The following is a 20,587-nucleotide window of genomic DNA, read 5'->3' on the forward strand; positions in this document are numbered from 1 at the left end:
ATGTTTCTGCTTGCCTTTATTACAGAACTACAATGCAGAATGAAAGGAGAGTTCCTCCAAGCTGGATGAAATTCTCTGAGGGTATTCTTTAATGATATTCAGTCTTAAATGGGCAAGCTATTGTAATGCAAGGTTCTCTGTAGGAATAATAGTAATGTAATCCCATTGAAGCCGCCTTTCATGGATTGTAGTCAAATAGGCAAAATGTGGAGTCACATTAATGAACAGAGTATATCTTCAGAATTATTACTTAAAGTTGTTGAAGTGGTTTGAATTTTGTTATTGTAATTATTATATTCTCAGTTAATGCGCTTACCAGCAATAGTAATTAACCCACCAGATTGGAAATTTGCATGAATTCTACCTTTGACATTACAAGAAACCCCGATTCTTTCTGGGTATTACACAGCAGGATGGAGGAAATATATATATATATATATTTTTTTTCACTGATTATTTTTAAGAAGGAAATGTTCATGAATGCAGTTATAGTTTTTCATGCATTTTTAAGCCATTGGCAAATTCCTCAAGAACACTTCATTCTTTTAAGAGGATTTGATTCCTAAACTGTGCCGACACAAAGAACAATTTGACACCATCTACTCGTCGAGAAATCTTTAGGTAATTGTGCGGCTTCCTTGAAACTCGCTGTAGGCTGGACGGTGCTGTGGCATAATGAAGCGGTGCCAGGCATTAGCATGTATAATGGGCTTTCATAGACATTTAATGCTATTTAGCTGGGAGAGGGAGCCATGCTCTCCCATTGGAATATTCCTCCACCGAAGCCCATTGATCACCGATTTCAGCCAGGAGAGGTTAATCCATCAGCTTCTGTAACCAGACGGCACTGATGGAAATTCTTTAGGTGGCATTCTGGATGAACCAAGCTTTCCATCTTTACAAACAAATGAGTGATATGACAAGCATGGTGTTCAAAACACATTTAACCAATTGATTTTCCTTCCTCTTGTAATAAGATCTGGAGACATATGAAAGCACGCAGCGTGAGCCGAGATTAAAGGAATTGCTCCATGCACGGAAACATACGGCCCTGAGAGCCAATAAAAGTACTATAAAGCATGTAGTCACCCATTCTCTTTTTTATATAAAGTTTGTTATTGCAATAAATAGCTGTTATTGAGCCGACGCCTTTTGTTTCCGTCACGCTGAGCCTTATTTCAGGGCTGTGTGTCTGGGTGCAGGCACACGCGTGTCTTGCCTCAGTGGCCGCGTTACTCTTGGAAGTGTTCAAGATGCTTATCAGCAGCCGTTTTTACCTTCTGATTTCAACAGGGAGACCTGCTCTCATTTGGGATGGTAGCACCAGGTATAATGATGCAAACTTGGTGCGCTCGCAGTAATCTCTGTGTCCTGTGTAAATGAGAGCCTTCTATTCTTTCTTCCTCACCTGCAGCCCTGCCTTGAGCTTCACCTACCCTTCTGCACCCGTGTCCCTCCATATGCATCAACAGATCTTGAGCCGACAACAGAGCTTAGGCTCGGCCTTTGGACACAGCCCTCCGCTCATCCACCCTGCTCCAACGTTTCCAACACAGAGGCCTATTCCTGGGATCCCTACGGTTCTGAACCCCGTCCAGGTCAGCTCGGGCCCTTCGGAGTCCTCCCAGGTGAGAGACACAGCTTGATGGTCCGTCCTGTAATCGTAGAGGAGAGCCATGCCCAGCCCAGGAGCTCCAAGCGGGCCCACAACCTTGGCATTCTTGTGGCTTCCATGCCGCTGTCTTCCTAACCCAGGGCCAGAGTCTTCAGGTTTGATGAGTGGGCATGTGTGTGTTCCTCATTCAGCAGTGGCTTCCTCCCCCAGAGTCGTTTCTTCCTCGGTGGGACAGCGGGCTGCTTGATGAGGGTCTGTAACCCTCCTCAGGGCAGTACGCTGCGTGAAGGGGTCACTCTCGTTTGGTGACTCTCCACTGGCACTCCGAATCCTGTGATAACTTCACGGGACAGACCACGCCGTGCCCTCTGCTCTTAACCTTCTCACTGATCCCGCTCAGAGAAGAGTCTGAATCCTCTAAATAAAGAACGTTGCAAATTGTTTCTTTTAGTTTCCTACCCACCTCACAACTCTGTTCTAAATACACTGTTGGAGCTCATGAAAGCCCAGGCCCCGGGCTCTATTCTTCTAGCTTTTAAAAGCCACCAGGAGTTTATGTATGTATGTATGTATGTATGTATTTTATTTATTTATTTATTTATTTTCTAAAGATTTTGTTTATTTATTTGACAGCGAGAGAGGGAACACAAGCAGGGGGAGTGGGAGAGGGAGAAGCAGGCTCCCCGCTGAGCAGGGAGCCCGATGTGGGGCTCGATCCCAGGACCCTGGGAGCATGACCTGAGCTGAAGGCAGACGCTTAACGACTGAGCCACCCAGGCGCCCCTAGAAGCCACAGGGAATTTCCGCTCCTGAGTGGAACCAAGGAGCTGCCTCATGGTGGTGTTTTCTGGCCTCAGACACATTTTCTGAGGTCCGCTGTCATGGGATTGGGGCGTTACCAGAGTCCTTGTTCTAATGCCACATTGGCCTGCTCGTCTACAGTTGTGTGTTTTAGCTCTGGTCCCGCTCCTTGGAAACCTAATCTTTGTCTCTGTCTCTGTCCCCGTCAATGTGACCACCAGAACAAGCCGACGAGTGAGTCCGCGGTAAGTAGCACGGGTGACCTGATGCATAACAAGCGGTCCAAGATCAAGCCCGACGAAGACCTGCCCAGCCCAGGGCCGCGGGGTCAGCAGGTGAGGCACTAGGGCTCTGCCACCGGCCTGTGGCTCCCTCCAAGCTGAGCTCTCTCACAGAATTTACGTACCCACTGTGTTCTTGGCCTTGGCCTTGGCCATCCCCGTAGATTTGGCAGGAAGCCAGTGATGGAGTCTGACTCCGTCTGATTCTCTAACTCAGAAACGCTGCAGGAAGCTGTTGGGGGGCGGGGGGAGATAAACTGTAGTTCGTGGTGTAAGCGGTTGGATTAATTTGTTCCTGATCACTGATAGGGACCGAGCTTCAGTCCTGAGCCCTGGTCTCGGGCCCCGGAGTATGAACTCCTGGCCCTGAGCCACAGCTAGGCAGAGTTGATGATATTCCTTACACTGCTCATGTTCTTACTTGTTCCCATTTTGCCTTTTCCCACTTGCCAGGAGGGCTTGGAGAATGGAGGGATGGATCAAGGCACATCTTACCTAACTTAAGGCCAATTAGATTCTGGTCCTTTCTTTACCCAGGGTCTTGAAAGGACAAATTTTGAAGGTCCAATCTGGTCTCTTCTTTAAGGCATTTAGACCCTCTGAGTTTCCGTTTTAAAATGTGTTTATTATGCCTACAATACCGTCTCCTAGGGTCCCTGTGCTTGACACAGGAAGGAGGTCAGTGAATATTAATTCCTGGAATTAGGGGTTGGACAGGAGTCTGGATGTCCACAGAATCTGGACCTTTCTACATCCGGGCTGTTCCAGCCCCCAGCTCAGACTACCTCCAACCCAAATTTCCTTTCGGGTGAGCACTTTGAGGATGGAATGAATGGGTGTCATAGGTTCTGAAATCCATCCTTCTCCTTGAATTTTCCTGGCCAACAGCCTTGCTGGTTACACCTAAATGCTCGTATGCAGTTTTTGTCATCCTGCCCCAGATGAGATCCCAAATCTGTGCACCTAGTCATCTCCCAGAATTCTGGAAATTGTTTGCATTTTCACTGCTGTGAAGCTGCCTCGGACAGTAGAAAAGACTCAGCTGCTAAGATTTAGATGCTGTGGTTCTTGGGCAGCAAGCCGTATCCTCGGAGCTCAGAGGTTGAACCAGGAAGACATGATCCCTCTAAAACCCAGAAAGTGCCTGTCACAGCCTCTAATGGCAGGGGAAGGCAGAATTAGAATTACTGGTAAACCATTGCCCCGATTCCAAAATGTGAGAATCAACAAATTAATACACGAAAAAGAATCTAACCGAAAGAGAAAGGCCAGTCTTTTGGCTAAAGACTGCATGACCTAATTTAATTGCTTCTCTTATGGGATGACATTTTAATTTCTTTTTCTCTCTCGTATTCAGGGGCAAAGTTTGGCCTCAATTTCTTATCATCATTACGGTTGGGACTGTTGTTTTTAATCCCACATTAACAATCTCTGAAGATATATTTGGTAAATCGGAAAACACGCACACAAATGATTCCATACATTTGACTTCTTCTGTCCGTAAAATCCAGCTGCTAGACCTGGGCTCTATTTTATTTTCCCTGAAAAATTGCCTCAGGATGAAGACCCATGTGATCAGTTTTTTTTTTTTTTTATCTTTTATCTGTCCTTCCATTGTGTCTGATCTTTTCTTCCCCCTCTCCCCCCCCCCCCCCCCACCAGGAACAGCCGGAAGGAACAACCCTGGTGAAGGAGGAAGGGGACAAAGACGAAAGCAAACAGGAGCCTGAAGTCATCTATGAGACCAACTGCCACTGGGAAGGCTGTACACGGGAGTTTGACACTCAGGAACAGCTGGTGCACGTAAGTCGGGAGGACTCGGGAAGTGGGCTTTACGACTACGTGACCTTTCCTGTGGTGTCGGCTTCCCTGACCCCGCGCTGAGTCAGGTTTCTTAGCTAGCAGCGCTGCAAACTGGAGAGGGCTTTATGATTTTCTGAGAATAAAGAGAACTTGAGCCATGGTGCTTGACCTGTTCAGTCAGCTAAAGCTTAGTGTAAAATTCAATAAAGTCTTCAATAGAGAGCGTAATGACTCTGATCCTGTAAGCCAGAAAACACTATTTTGAGTTTGCGTCTTTGATGGTTATTGAGTAATAGTAAGCTGGACATGAATTATTATTAACCTTTTAACCAAGTTTGATTCTCCTCTCCTAGACCCAGCCACGGTAGGGAAAAAAAAAAAAAATTGTAGAGGTGGGGAATTCCTTTTCCTCTGTTCTGCCTTCTTCTTCCAAACCCTCAAGGCCAAGGAACCTCCCAGGATTTTATGCAGCAATTAGTACTCTGCGTGAGATAGGTAGATGCTTGGGGAAGCCATTAACACAGTTTCTTGACTGAAGGCCAACCCTTGCAGGGCGGGTAGTTCCATGGAAAAAGTGATGTGTATTTTTAAATGTGTCCAGTGGCGTGGATTTTTGAAACCTGCAGCATGGTGAGACTGAGATCCACACTTCGTCTTACTATACCAGGTCCAGAAGTGTTGTCCCCGTGGGTTTTATTTCTAATAACACAGTGTGCTCCCCACACCCATGTGCATGTACCTGATGAGGCGTTTTTCCTTTGCCAGTGCTTCATTTGATTTGGCGCTTTCTTTCACGCCAGAGGAGTCTCCTTAGCTGATGGGACCGGGAGCAACTGAGATGGAAGGGTCTCTCTCTCTCGATCATCGAGACTAGACAGCCATAGGCTCATACCCTCCTGTGCACAAGCACAGGGTCTCATCGAGGCATTACGGATGGTCTTGCTATGTGTGGCCAGTTCACCCGCTTGTCCTGTGACAGAAGATCTGACAGAGAAGCAGGGCCCCACCCACCCCACACGCACACACCGCACATACTTGCCCCGTTGTCTCTTCTTTTCTAGTAACTTTTAATTTTAGATGACCCATATTTCTTGATAACCCTTCTCCATTTAAACGCTAAAATTATACAATTCTTGACACATCCCACATTTTTCATCGTCCGCAGGAACTTCTCCAGGGTGTCGTCTGCGTTGGCTCCTCCTCTGTGATGTATTCCACACGTTGTCATCGCGGCAAAGTGTTAAATAGACCCTTTGCCAGGATTTGCGATCCGTTAGGTACAGAATGTTTTGAGGAGTTAACATGACATCAGCAGGGCTCCCCCCACCCACATTTCTTTCTTAATCATGTCTCCTTGTAATTGTGTAGGAGGAATTATAGATTTCTCAGCACAGCAAGAAACCTAGAAAGTCAAATGTTTTTAATTAAGGTATATTTCCAGATTTTTCCATGAACTTAATTTGATTCTTTCTCTTTAATTTGAGGCAAGTGTTATTTTTAAGCCAAGCCTTACTTAATGGCCCTTTCTTCTTGTTGACTTTTAATGGAAACCACAGACGTGGTCCTACCAAAGGGGGAAAAGAAAAAGTTTGGAATTTTTCTTCTAGTGTAGGGAGATATTCCCGAAGAGTGAAGTATGCCAGGGATACCCTTAGTGATAGAAGGAGTGAATAACCCACATGAGGGGAACGGTTTGCATGAAAACTGCCATCGTGAGCGAGATGTTACCAGAGCTGCTTGCTTTGGGAAATGTCCTCCGGAGAGGTGACACTGTCTCATGGTGCCTTTTCTGAGGATAAGTCATTGTACTCTCCAAGGAGGGCTGTGATTATGGTTCAGATGTTACCAGATGCAGGATGGAGCAAGAGCTTATTTGGAGTCTACATTTCAAAGGAATCGTGTTCCTCATTAGAGACTAGGTTTGATGCAGCATTTTTAACCTTTCTGCTACCTACTGAATGCGAAAGATTTTAAGAGACAGTGACTCTTGTAGGTGTATTTAATCTCAGTGGCAAAAGGCTTTAGGGAGTGATGATGTTTTAGCAGAGACCTGAGTAGTTTTGCGGTAAATCTGCTTAAACGATCAACTTGAATGACCACCGTGTTGTGTGTCTTATCGTAAAAAATCTGACTGAATCCACATGCAGGGGAGATTTTTGATTCCAAACCAGCTAGAAGGAATTCATGTCAGGAGTAGGAGAAAATCCAATGTAGTACCTTTATGATGTTAATTTTAGTCTGAGATAAATTACGTGCATTAAGTGGCTTACAGTTATAACTTGGCCACAACCTAAATAAAAACACTAGGGCATGTCACTTATTTTCCACCTTTTTACTCTTTACCTGAAGTGCGGAGATTCCCATTGTGTGCGTTTAAGTCGATTTTACTTTGCATGACATGCAAGTACCTTCCTTCCGGTGGGTGTTATCTGGTTGCATCAGCAGTGACCTGGGATAGCACGAGCACTTTAGTCTCTGCTGATTGAAGGAATAGCTCCATATCCACCTAATTATTTTGGTGGCAGGTGGAAAAAATACCAGTGGCAAACCCCAGTTTTTTGTTTTTTTTTTTAAGGATGGAGGGAAATCTTAACTGTTTCCATTCCTGTGGCTCTCCTTGGAGAGACGGCATTTTGTGAATTAGCTGAATTTTCATGCTCCATGCGACCAAGAGGCAAGGTGTTAAACCATTCTGATGCTCTGCCTTATTTATAGCCATGACCCATTCTTTTTCCCCCTCTTACAGTTAATAGAAAGATTCATGATTCTTCATGGTTGTCTATCTAGGGCCTGACAGGCCCGACTGCCTGCTAAAGCAAGTCACTATCTATAATTGATATCCTTCCGCGGAATAGGGTGCTGGCTGCAATTGAAGGGCTTTGCTGAAAGCTCTTAAATCCTGACAAGTTCTCCCCTTGTTCTGGTTCAGTCGCTGAGCAGCACGGTTGGAATTCCAGAGCCATTTGAACTTGGTGCAAAAAGGGAGACATGTGTTTCACATTAGCAAATCACAAAGTTGAAGAGGAGAATTAGGGACGCGGCGGGCTCTGCCCGCCAGGTAGTCTCATTCCCAGCGTAATGCGCTCTGTGTGCTCTTAAACATTACCTCGTCCCATTACTGGCCCAACAGATGCGCTAACCATTGCCTTTCCCTTCTCTTCTCCTTTATTGCAAGTGCCTGTCCTCCGCCTAGACGTGTGTTTACTCTAGGTTTGCTGTGGGGTCTTTATCACGGGGACGTTTAATTAATTTCTCTTCCCAGCAAGATAATTATAATTGGGCTTAGTTACTCTCAAGCTAGTATTAAATTTGTCATAAATTTACTTCTATGCCCAGAAGCTAAGAAGACAGATATATATTTTTGTTAACCAGGTTTTTGTTTCGCTTTGTCCCTTTCTTGGTGTCAGTTAAAATAGAATGGAACAAGACAGTAAGAGGGAGATCCGGTATAAAAAGGAATTCAAAGTACGTTTGATTAAGACTGAATTGATTATTGATTTGTTGAGATGCAAACGCTTTCTCTTTCCTTGGCATCTGAACGCACGTATTCTAACACCTCAAAGTAAGTTGGAAAGTCCACATTTTCCCTTCAATTTCAAATTAGACTCTCTTTTTGCTGTTGTGCATGGCATATTACAAAAGACATGAATCTTACATTTAAATTTATTTCTGAAAGTGGCAGAATATTGGTTCTCAACGTGTTTCTGGTTTTGTTTTGGCTTTTTTGGGGGGGGGGCATGCAAAAAACTCAACTTCCATCTTCTGGCCTGGCCTCGTGCGTGGACGAGGGAGGCTTCCAGACCTTTCTGAGACCTATTTCTCGCTTGCATTCCTTTTGTCTTAGAACTCAGTCCCATCTTCGGCTCTAGGAGGGTCGGGGCGTCTGAAACAACGCACAGCATGAGCCCAAGTTAGTCATTTCTAGGTTCTCCGAAACCCGCCCGTGTTGTTTCTGAATGACGTGATACGGCCCATCAAAGTTTTTGATTTGAGAGGCTTTTTCAAAAGAGGAGAAGGAATAAATGAAGAATGTGCACCTCAGTATGGGTCACCACAGCCCGGTGGCTGGTGATGCTTGCAAACGTCACTTCCGGGACCCGGAGAATGAGAGTATTCCCACCATCCCTAACGTCCACCTGTTTGCTGTATCACTGTATTCCTTGACCCTCTGTTTCAGTGACGGAATCCCCTTTCTGCTTTAGAAGTAACGCATATAATATTCTTTCCTAAGGTCTGAAAAATCGTCAAATTATTTTTTTTAACAGTTTTATTCCCCACGGCCCCCCCCCCCCCCCCCGCCCCGGCCCCGCCAAATGAGTCTGCGGAGAGGGCCTTAGCAGGTGAGGGCACCGTCTCCTGCCAGTGAGCCCGAAGGGCAGAGAACGTGAGTTGCATTTATATGAGTCCCATCTTCAACTGGGTGGCATTTAAGTCCCTGTGTTCCTTTGTATCTTTTAAGCTGGGTGTCAGAAATTCACCTTTTTGTAGAGTGATTAACCACCTACTTGGATTTTAAATGCTTTCATATGCTGCGAATTTTGATCTCTAAAGCCTGCTGTCAGTTCTTTTATCAGAAGAATACAGTTATAATCACCTTTGCTGCCGTTTGAAAACAAATTCTGTACATAGGCAGCATGAAAACGGAGGGCTTTCTTTTTAACATCCTAGAGATTTAGATGTAAAGAAGGCACATCTAATCTGTGAAGAATTGGTGGATCCGTAGAAACGGGGTGAAGTTAGGATGTGTTGAAGACATTATTTTCATATTAATACCATGATCCTAAATTTGCATTTTAAATGTTTTCCTTCTAATTTTGATCCCTTTGCTAAAGTTGCATTGTATATTCTTACCTAAGAGAAAATGGAGTGTAAGATGCGATAGGGGTCTCAGATACGAGGCAGAAATTAGTTTTGTGTGCACATAAAACGTATAACGAATGAGTGGAGATTTTGATCTTCTTTTCCCTGCATGGAGTTGCTAGTTAATTTAGTTACTCTAATTATTTGGAAATATTGCATGTAAAATGCAGGCTCCGAACCACAAACTTCAAAGCCATCCTTTGACAATTGCGCCTCGAGGGTCATGTTGTTTTTAAAGCTAGGGACTGAATTGCACCTGCAGAAATACTTTCCATAGAGAAAGGAGAGAGCCTGAGTGGGGGGGTGGGGGGGTGCGAGGGGCCGTGTGGGCTCCCGGGCCCAGTGGGATTCTGCGTAACAGCACCATCTCTGCCCTGACCCTCGGGATGACCTCCCTGGAAACATTTGACCCTCTAGAATGCTGTTTTCTCACTTTTCATACTGTGAAACACTCGTGAAAATAAATGCCCTCCCCAACATCCAAGGCCAAACGGAGATCGCATGCAGGAGGCCTAATGAGAAACAGACAGAGGGTTGAAAAGAGTGCCTCCTCTCCCTTTGTTTTATGTATTTGTTTTTGCAGGGTTGCCTTGGGGAGGGGAAGGGAATGGCACTATTAGGTCTGTGGCTTCTGCATGTTGGCTCTCAGGCTTACTTTATATTCATTGTTGCCGAACCTGCGCTTGCCTGAGGCGGGGACCCCGTTCTTCCCGGCGTAGGTCTGATAGATGGGGCTTGGCCAAGTCATTTCACCTCCTTGGACTTCAGTTTTAGTAAAAACAAGTGAAAGATTTGAATTAGATAGTCCTCAGGATAGGGATGGCAAACAGGTTTCCTCTCAAGGGCCCACGTATTGGCTGGCAGCCACCTGGGTGCTGTGCTGAGCTCCCCCTGCCCCTTGCAGCAGGGGAGGTGGGTGGGATGGGATGCATGGTCGGTTATGGATGGCTGCCCCCAGGTGGGGTTTTGGAGAAGGCAGTCACATGCCATCTTTTTCCCGGGATCTTTTCCACCCTGTAGATTAAGTGCCCTCCAGAATAATCGTATTTAATATTTCTAGGACGTGGTATATTAATTACTTGAGTAATTATGGTATTATTAAAATTTCCCCTTTACTAAGGGTTCTTACCCCTTGAACGAAGAATAAGAAATCAATATGTCGAGTGAGATGTCGCTGGTACAGAATAATGTGTTAGTTACTTTCTTAAATTTGTTCTGCCCTGGGGTACCCCAGAAATGTTTCCTTGCACACCACCCCCCCAGAATACTTCATCAGAATTTTTAGCCAAGTAACTCTTTCTGCCACTTGGAGAGGATTTTCCTCTGAATTGGTTCTGAATGCTACTTTAGGTAAGATTCCCTGGAATGTTCTCGGTGGGCCCACTTTGTACAAGAAGGAATGACAGTCACTTCAGGCTGGGCTGCGTACCTCATGGAAACGTACTTGCCTGTAGCAGTGTGTCTTCTTGTGTATCGGGAAAAGGATGAGCTGATAGTAGCCGATCAGGCTTTCGCTCAACTCCTCCCTGAATACTGCCGGAGCCGCCTGCATGCTGCCCACTGCCCCTGCTTCGTGGTGGGCTTAGCCCTGACCCTCCACGCCTGGTCATTCTCCAGGCAAGGGCGAGACAAACATGAAAGCATAGAGTGAATAGCCTATGAGACAGAACATAATGAAGCCAGAACTGTGTAGTTGAGATATCAGGGGCTTAGGAGAGGGGAGAAGTGTGTAAGGAATATTGTAAAAGGCCTCTGGGAAACAGGAGGGAAACAGGTTTATACATAGCGCCTGATCCGAGAGAATACTCTGGCTCGCCGCTGTTCTCCTGTGACAGTACAAGGGCCGATGCAAAGCTGACAGACCTGGGTTCAAAGCCTGATGCTTTCTACACTAGACACATCACATCCTTCTCTCTGAAATAAGGGTAATAATAGTGTTTACTTCACGAAACAGCTGGGGGAGTTACTTAAAAATTATACGCAAGAAAATGTTACTGATAATTTTTCTAAAAGGGAAAAGTGTAAAGACATTTACCAGCTGATAAGTTCATGCACTTTGCCTATAAGAACATGGTTTAGGTTGGTATTCAGGCAGCTTTGGGGTTGGCATGTCACCATGAAATTAATAATTTGCGTAAAGTTGCTGACTAGCCCCCTTGTTCGTGAACCCCTAAGAGAGAGGGACTGGTGGGGTCTCCAGCTCTGTTCCTTATACTCTGGATCCCTCCTTATTCTCGAATATGCAGTGTTGAGATTCAGAGCCTGATGCTGTTGTGTGTTCTCTTATCCTGATGTCCTTCTGAAAGTTCTCCTCGGTGGGCACCCAAAACCAGGGCGTCTCACACCGGACGCACTGAGGCAGAGAATTCTTTGTCGTGAGGGCCATCCTTTTCATTGCCGTGGAGTGTTAGCAGGTTACGTACTCAGTACTTCTCAGCAAGGACTATAATCAGCAGGTCCTTTGTATAGCCAGCCAAGTCCTTTGTCTTGGTGAAGAATTCCATCACTGGATTTTTGGTGTTTTTTTGTTTTGTTTTGTTTTTTTGCAGACCAAGGGAAGTCACTCAGACTTCAGCTTCTGAGATCATGGCAAGCATGGAGATCAGGCTCCTGCTTTGACAGAAAACAGAACTCCAGAAACAGAAAGCAATTTTCTAATGCAAGGACTTTTTTTGAAAATTCAGGGACATTTCCTGGGATTAGCTAAATACTGCCATAGATGATCTTTTTTTCATTTCTAGAACAATTAATGTTGGCAAGAGTGCTGTAAGTGGCATATCCTTAAAAGAGAGGCCAAGGCCTTAAATGTAAGCCACCCCTTCCCCACCCCAGCCAATTACCAGTAAAACTAGCATTAATCAGTGAGTGGAGGGGAGGGAGATTTATCTTTGATTCCTACATCTGTCAAGAACTGTTTCTGAATCTGAATAAGTCAATCTACAGCTTTGGTCCTCAGTTTCTCATCTGTAAGATGGAGATATTAATATCCATCCTATTCTCCTCACAGGGTTTTTTTACTTTTTACTTTTTTTGGTAGGGATAGAATGAGATCATATATTCATACATATATTCATATATAAGGAATCCCATATATATTCAAATATAAGGAAGAATGAGTAGTACTAATCAGCCTAATTAATGGAGAGATTAAAACTTTTCATCAAAATTTTAAAAAGAAATTATATAAAGACTTCATCAAAATTTTTTTAAAAAGTACGTAAGCACGTCTCTGATTCCGCTGCACGTGCTCACCTGTGTGGGCTCGTGGTTTTACCGGTACGATGCATTAGCACCACCTGGTGGCCAAGGTACAAATTGCAGGCATAGTGTGGGGAAAAAGCCTCTTGCGTGTCAGACTTCCAGAGTTGGGGTTGGGGTCGGGGTCAGGGTCAGGGCCAGAGGAGGGAGCAAGACCGGATACATACATCTTTTATGTCTGAGAGTAAGGGGAACATAAGGGCAAGGCCACTGGGAGGACCAGAGAGGTACAAGCCGAGCAGCAAGAAAACAGGTGAGGTGAAGTGGCAGAAGAAGTCACAAGAGAAAAGTCTGGTGGGTTTGGACATGGTTTTGGAAAAACAGATCGATTTGAATAGGGAAAGACCACTGCAGGGGGATGTTGGGGCTTCCATGTGGAAAAAACAGCGGAAAGAAGTTAACGGAAGCAGAAAGTATAGGAGAATTTTATCTATGATAGTAGCTAATATAATAAAAGGCTGGGGTTTTGACACTCCGTGGAGTTAGGAATATAATTACAGAATGATTCGTTCCATGCTTTGGGGATTGAAGAGTGGTAAGTAGTGTACCGATATGGAACCAAAGCTCCTGGAAGGCAGGGGGCTGTAGGAAGTGAGATTAAAGCCCAGAGTGACAGTTTCCTGGGACCCACCTGCTGCACTGGGAGTCTGACTTCCGATCCAGGTGGAGTGAGGAGAATCACATGTTTCTGATGCAAGGAAGGCAAGAGCTGGTGTGAGCCCTAGAAAGTTCGGGGCTGAGCTTTGCCGAGCCCCAGCAGCTGTACCATCGATGTCCTGAAAGGGGCGGGGCCAGAAGTGAGACTCTGCCATGGAAATTATGTTCAGTTATTTCTTAAAGCTTGGGAGGACAGTTTGGAGATGTTTCAGTGACCGTTTGTGCGGATGTCATAGATGCCCTTCAGAGAGGAATCAGCAGCTTCCCGGCTGTCAGCTGAGCACCTGGAGGGTGGTTTTGCCCATAGAATCCCTATAGCTTGTGTGCATGGCCCCAGGCTCATTACCTAAGGGCCCCAAGAGTGTCTCTTTGTAAAGTAGGCTGGTCAAGGTCACTGGAGAACGATCTCTGATGACTTAGAGAAGAAGCCAGCCACCGTGTTACCCACGATTTTAGGGTCTACTTAGTGGCAGTTTTATTGTGATTACTGAACATTTGTCTTTTTCATGCTTTTGGTTTTTGGTGTGCCTCATAATCTGAGGTTCTGAACATGTCTTCCTAGTCAGGAGAACAAAACCGTCGTCTGGGGACGGCGCATGCTGCCTTATGTGCCTGGCCCAGTCCTATCTCACCTGTTCCTTCCACGCCACCTTCAAACACTTCCTGTTTCTTTCTTTCTCTCTCTCTTTTTTTAAAGATTTTATTTATTTATTTATTTGACAGAGAGAGACAGCGAGAGAGGGAACGCAAGCAGGGGGAGTGGGAGAGGGAGAAGCAGGCTTCCCGCGGAGCAGGGAGTCCGACGTGGGGCTCGATCCCAGGACCCCGGGATCATGATCTGAGCCGAAGGCAGACGCTTAACGACTGAGCCCCCCAGGCGCCCCTATACATCTCCTGTTTCTTAGGATGATGTTAGCCTTTGTGCTTTGGCCAAGCCCTCTCTCCAGGACAGGCAGGAAAGCCCTGGTTCAGGAGGTGCAGTTCTCCCCAGTGGCTTTTCCAGGAGGCGGCGAAAGTTCTCACACCTTCCTCTCCTGTCCCACTTGGGGAGAGATGGTGCAGCCCCCAGGGCAAGATAAAGCAGTCCCTACCACAAATACAGCACAACCCTCCGCGTACTCTCCTTATGTTCAGTGGAGATAAACGTCACTGGGGTCTCAGTACCGAGCCATTTGGCTTCTGGCAGGAGCTTTTAATTGCTAAAATGCAGATTTTTTTTCTTGATCAAGAGGGGATTATTCTTGTTATCAGTCTAGAGCATCTTATTTCAAGATGAAAAGCCTTTACGGAATTACAGATGCCAACGTTTGTACAAAGCTTTTTGGCGATTGACAACTCAAAGAGAAAGTATGATTTATTAGCCTATAATGGCCAACCCTGAGCGATGGTTGAGGTCCCACTGATTTGTGAAATTGCTTAACGTGGACTGCCTTTTTATGCCACTCAAGCCCCAGGTGACTCAAATAAATGTAGAGTCTACATTTTGTGATATGTTATGGGAGAGAGGAAAAGAAAAGGGGCAAGAGGAGAAAGGTGGCTTCTAAAATCCATCTTTGTGGTGCCTTTTACAGTAGTTTGGCTGATAAGCTGGCAGAGGAAAGATTAATAACGAGGCTTGGCGCTATCAGTACCTGCCTGTCGATTCTCTGTAACAGGGCTGTCTGTTCAGCATGGAAATTATTGATTAAATAAAAATTGCTATTAGATTGTGATGTGTTCCATAATCACAAACAATGGTGGACATTCCTCTTTTAGATCCTCAGCCATGCATCACGTTGTTCCTGTTTTTTCCCTTGCCGTAATTTATATTTCACTGACACTTGAACTCCTTAGGTTTCTCCTTTCTGTTGGAAGGCAGGAAAGCTCAGGCAGGAGCAGCACGGCCTGGCCGGAGGGAGGATGAAAGGGCGGTCGGTGATCGTGCTTAGGGGTCTGGCTGCAGCCCCGTTTACGTTTGTTGGTTGGTTTTTCAACTTTGAAAAAAAAAATTGCGATGGAATACACAGAACATGAAATTTACCATTTGGCCAATTTCTTCTTTCCAGCTTTATTGAGGTATAATTGATGAATGAAATTGTGTATTTTTTAAGCGTACTAAGTGATGATTTGATACACGTATACGTCGTGAGATGATTAACACCAAGTTAATTAACACATCCATCACCTCACAATTATCTTTTCTCAGGTGTGTGGTGAGAATTCTTAAGATCTATTCTCTTGGCAAATTTCAAGTATGCAATCCGGTGTTCTTAACTACGGTCACAATGCTATACATAGATCGTCAAAACTTAATTGTACCCTTTGAATATCATCTCCCCATTTCCCCACCCCTAGCCCCTGGCAACCACCAATCTAGTCTCTGTTTCCGTGAGTTTGACTTTTCTTCATCCTACTTTCGGATTTCACATACCGTATTTGCCCTTTATTTTGTCTTATTTCACTTAGCGTGATGCCTTCAAGGTCTATCCATGTTGTCACAAATGGCAAGATGTCTTTCTTTTTTTATGGCTGAATAATATTCCATGTTATATATATGCACACACGCACAGTTGGCCCTTGAACAACACAGGTTTGAACTTCACAGGTCCGTGGATATTTGGATTTTTTTCAATAAATACTATAAATGTATTTTCTCTTCCTTACAATTTTCTTAACATTTTCTTTTCTCTAGCTTACTTTCTTGTAAGAATCAGTATATAATACGTATAACATAAAAAAAATATGTGTTAATGGACCATTTGTGTTATCGGTAAGGCTTCTGGTCAACAATAGGCTATTGGTAGTTAAGTTTTGGGGAGTCAGAGGTTATATGTGGACCTTCAGATGTGCTGGGTATCAGCACCCCTAACCCCTGTGTTGCTCAAGGGTCAATTATACACACCACATTTTCCTTATCCACTCAGCTGTTGACAGACCCTTAGGTTGTTTCCATGTCTTGGCTATTAGGAATAATATTGTAATGAACACGAGAATACATATACGTCTTCAAGATACTGGTTTTATTCCCTTCAGTTGTCTACACAGAGGTGGGATTGCTGGATCCGATGGGAGCTCTCTCTTTAATGTTGTGAGGAACTACTATACTGTTTTCCACAGTGACTGCACCAATTTACATTCCCACCAACAGTGCACAAGGGTTTCCTTTTCTTCGTATTCTTACCAACATGTGTTATCTCTTGTCTTTTCTAAAGACCTCCTAACAGCTGTGAGATGGTATCCCATTGTGGTTTGGATTTGCATTCCCCAATTATTAGTGATGTGAAGCACCTTTTCATGTACCTTCTGACCATTTGTATGTCTTCCTTGGAAAAATGTCTATTCAGATCCTCTGGCCATTTTTAAATTGCATTATTTGTGTTTTTTTCCAGTTGAGTTCTATGGGTTCCTTATTTATTTTGGATATTGACCCCTTATCAGATATGTGGTTTGCAAATATTTTCTCCCATTCTGTAGACTGCCTTTTCATTTTGTTGATTATTTTTCTTTTGCTGTGCAGGAGTTTTTTAGTTTGATGTAGTCCCGTGTGTTTATTTTTGCTTTTGTTGCCTGTGCTTTCGGTATCAACTCCAAAAGAAATCATTGCCAAGACCCGTGTCAAGGAGCCTTTTCTGTATGTTTACTTGGAGAAGTTTTATGGTTTCGTGTCTTTAATCCATGTTGAGTTAATTTTTTTCTATTTGTATGGAAAAGGCCACTGGAATTTTGATAGGGACTACATTGAGTCTGCAGATCTCTTTGGATACTATGGATGTTTTAACAATACTGATTCTTCTGACCCAAGAACCTGGATTGCCTCTCCATTTATTCATACCTTCTTTAATTTATTTCATGAATATCCTATAGTTTTCGGTGTACATGTCTTTAGTCTCCTTGGTTAAATTTATTCCTAGATATTTTGTTATTTTTGCTGCTATTGTAAGCTGGATTGCTTTCTTGATTTCTCTTTCAGATAGCTCATCGTTAGTGTATAGAAATGCACCCGATTTGCGTACGTGGATTTTGTATTCGGAAACTTTACTGAATCCATTTATTCCTTCTCATAGTTTTTTGGTGTGGTGTCTTCTGGGTTTTCTATACATAAGATCATGTAATCCACAAGCAGAGACAATTTTACTTCTTTCAAATGGATGCCTTTCATTCCTTTTTCTTGCCTAATTGCTGTGGCTCAAACTTCCAGTACTATATGAAGAGAAGTGGTGAGACCGGGCATACTCACGTTGACCATTTTAATGCTCAGCAAATTAATTGCCATTTAGCACATTCCCAGTTTTGTGCGTATTCCTGGACATTTTCATCACTCCGAAAGGAAACTGTACCCACTAAAAGCAGTCACTTTTCTTCCTTCCTCCCTCCCTCCTCCACAGCCCCCAAAAACCACTCAGCTGCTTTTTGTCTCTATGGAATGCTTGCCTATTCTGAACATTTCATAGAAGTGGAATCCAAAATATATGAAGTTTTGTGTCTGGCTGTTTTCAAGATTCATCCGTGTACTAGCACGTGTCAGCACTTCGTTCCTTTTAATGGCTGAATAGTGTTCCATTTATGACTTTGTGCTTGTCCTTTTATCTGTTGATGGGCATTTGGATTGTTTCTACCTGCTAGCTGTTGTTTTGTTATGCACATCCATGGATAAGGTTTTGTTTCAACACCCTTCCACTTCTTTGGGGTATATTTCTAGGAGTGGGATTGCATAGTCATATGGTCATTCTGTGTTTAACTTATTTGAGAAACAACCAAACCTATAGTAGGTTTTAAGTTGTGTTGTACAGGCTCTGCCTTCCCGGGTGGTGTCTCCTCTGACCTCCTTAGCTTCTCTGAAGTACTCACCATTCGGCCACCCCCGGCACCTCACAGCCTTGCTGGGGCCTTGCCTCGTGTCCTTGGGCTGTGGACCAGACTTGCTCTCGGGGGCTTCTCTACAGAGTGTCTTGTGCCACTGCCATCCATGGGCTCAACAGGCGTCACTCAGCAAAGAGCCCCATACATCCACCGTTACTTTTCCCCAAACAGGGTAGGACTGTTTTGGGCAAATGCAGTGACTAATATTCAAGGCACTAGGTCAGGTGGGCTTAGACAAATAAAACAGACCGATAGGTTGACCAAATTTCATTTCCAAATGGCGATTTGGATGAATGGGGATGCAGCTGATGTTCTGTTCATTGGAATGAACATAAACCTCTCATGATAGCGACTTTAGGGGTTCCTTGCTGGGTGTTACCATTAGGATCACTTCTAATTGGAGGGTCTTAAAAATGACCTAACTCATTACCTGCCCTTTTTTTTTTTTTAACCAGATATGGTGAGGTTTAGGAAGACTAACAGACTTACTTAAGACCACGAAATTTGTTCACTTACACACCAATCATCTTGTTTTAAATGGCTGTTTGGTGCATATAATGAAGATTTGGTCTTTCGACTTCCTTAGCTATTAAATGTATACATTTTGCACCCCTACTCCACCCACCTCACCCCTTCCCCCAGACACACAGTCTCTGCCTCTGTCCCTCTCTTTTTCCATTTCACTTTTGTAAGAGGAAGCCGCCTCAGGCTTGCTTCCCCGCCCCCACCATATATTTCCTGCAAGTTGACTACCAATGAAAGTAAATATAACTCTTCTTCACAAACCTAAGATCCCTTTATCAAAACAGAGGTGAAAGTAAGTCAGATGCCTGTTGAAGGTTGAATGCCTAGACTCAAGATCAAACTCATGAACTCCCCCAGAACATGCATGTGTCTTACACTTTAGAGAAGATGTGTATTACTGATTATATTACGCTCTGGGACGAGGCAACACTTTGGAACCTGAAACTCAGAGTTCTCCACTGTCCCACCACCCCCGCTGTTGCTTACCAGCTCCACTGCCAAGAAGCTGAGACAGGACTTCTCTGGGCTGGTGGTTGCTTGCGGGTCCTTGGTGCCTTGCACGGGGCACAGTATCAGCTACAAAGTGACAACACAGACTGTACATCCAAGCTTCCCGGTGGGTGGATCGGGCTAAAGAACATGAGACTCTCGGGAGGGGAAGCCCCTGCGAGAGAGTTGGGGGTCTCTCAAGAAAGCCATGCTGACTGAGCGATCACAACTTAGGTTCATGAAAAATACAGGTTCCAGTGGAATTCTTTGATAAAGTCAGGTTTTGGATTCCTACATACAGAACCTGGGAAAAAAGTACATACATGGGCCGCGGCGGGGTCTGGGGATGCACGCTCCCTTAGAGCCAGTGGCTTCCGGGTGACACATGACAGTGAAAGCCGAACATCATCTTTCCTACTTTACTCTGATCTTTTGTGTGTTTGAGTGAGCATGCACTTGGGACAAGGGCCTGAGGGTGCAGCAGGGACGTGGCCGAGGCCTGTCCTTGGGGCTTCCTTTCCAGAACAGGGGCAGCAAGCGAATGAATAAGAGTGTCTTTCCTACTGAAATGGGAAGCAAGACCCCTTGGCCTACAAAGGCTGAATCTCTCAAGCAGATGGGCTTCTCCAGACCCAGAGGGCTGAGGTTCCTGATGCACGTAACTGCCAACCAGTATCAGACAGTTGTGAGCGATCATAAAAGATGGAGGAGGCCCTGGGAGGTGAAGGTGGTGAGTGTCAAAGGGGCAAGAAAGTGAATTCTGAAAATTATAGGTGGAGCATGGTGAGCCGGTTCCAGAAGAAACTATACTTCTATTGTTAAAAGTTTGTCCTCTTATTACAAGATGAAATGATCACTGGGGCTCTCGGGCTCCCCGAGAAAAGCGTCACTCTGGACCAGGCTTATGCTTTCTTTGACAATATTGTTAGACTGGTTGGTCAGGAAAATGCAGTAAGTTGGAACTTCAGCAAAACAACTTGGGGCCAAGACAGAAAGTGATGTGTTCAACAGCAGTTAGGAGACGGAGTCGCTGGATGGATGATAAGGGACAGCTGGACATTGGCCAAGGGAGCTGTTTCTAGAAGCAGTCTGCTGGACTTGGCCCCCGGCCTTGTTTTACTTAACAATTTGGTGTTTGTTTGTTTCCAGGACGAAGTCATCAAGTGCAATTATCATCAAAGATGTTTACAAGGAATTTTCAAATCCGGTTAATGACTGAATCAGGGTCCTCAAAGATCTTGAAAAATCAAAATACTGAAATAGCTCCAAGGAGATTAAAAATTGTGATAATAACATAAACCTTTAATTAACTATAAAATCACTTTGACTAGGCACTGAGATTTGCCGCCAAAACTCGCTAATGGGATTCTCAACTATAGAAATAGAATTACCTCATATTACAATCATGCTCAGACTGTTTCTGGAAAACACCACTCAGCCCAGGGTTCTGTGTTCTCAA

General features: G+C 44.5%; 1 protein-coding gene across 3 annotated transcripts in view; it reads left to right on the forward strand.

The window, feature by feature from the left end:
* The window catches only part of GLI3 (GLI family zinc finger 3), a 265,047-nt gene that overhangs the window by 199,175 nt on the left and 45,285 nt on the right, over positions 1 to 20,587 (forward strand). For all 3 annotated transcript variants that reach the window (XM_027574614.2, XM_027574615.2, XM_027574616.2), the window contains 3 exons: positions 1,415 to 1,628; positions 2,638 to 2,751; positions 4,360 to 4,500. In XM_027574614.2, coding sequence (XP_027430415.1) covers positions 1,415 to 1,628; positions 2,638 to 2,751; positions 4,360 to 4,500 — 469 coding nt within the window. The remainder of the gene's footprint in view (positions 1 to 1,414; positions 1,629 to 2,637; positions 2,752 to 4,359; positions 4,501 to 20,587) is intronic.

This window comes from Zalophus californianus, chromosome 12 (genome assembly GCF_009762305.2).
Source record: "Zalophus californianus isolate mZalCal1 chromosome 12, mZalCal1.pri.v2, whole genome shotgun sequence".
Classification (NCBI taxonomy): Eukaryota; Metazoa; Chordata; class Mammalia; order Carnivora; family Otariidae; genus Zalophus; species Zalophus californianus.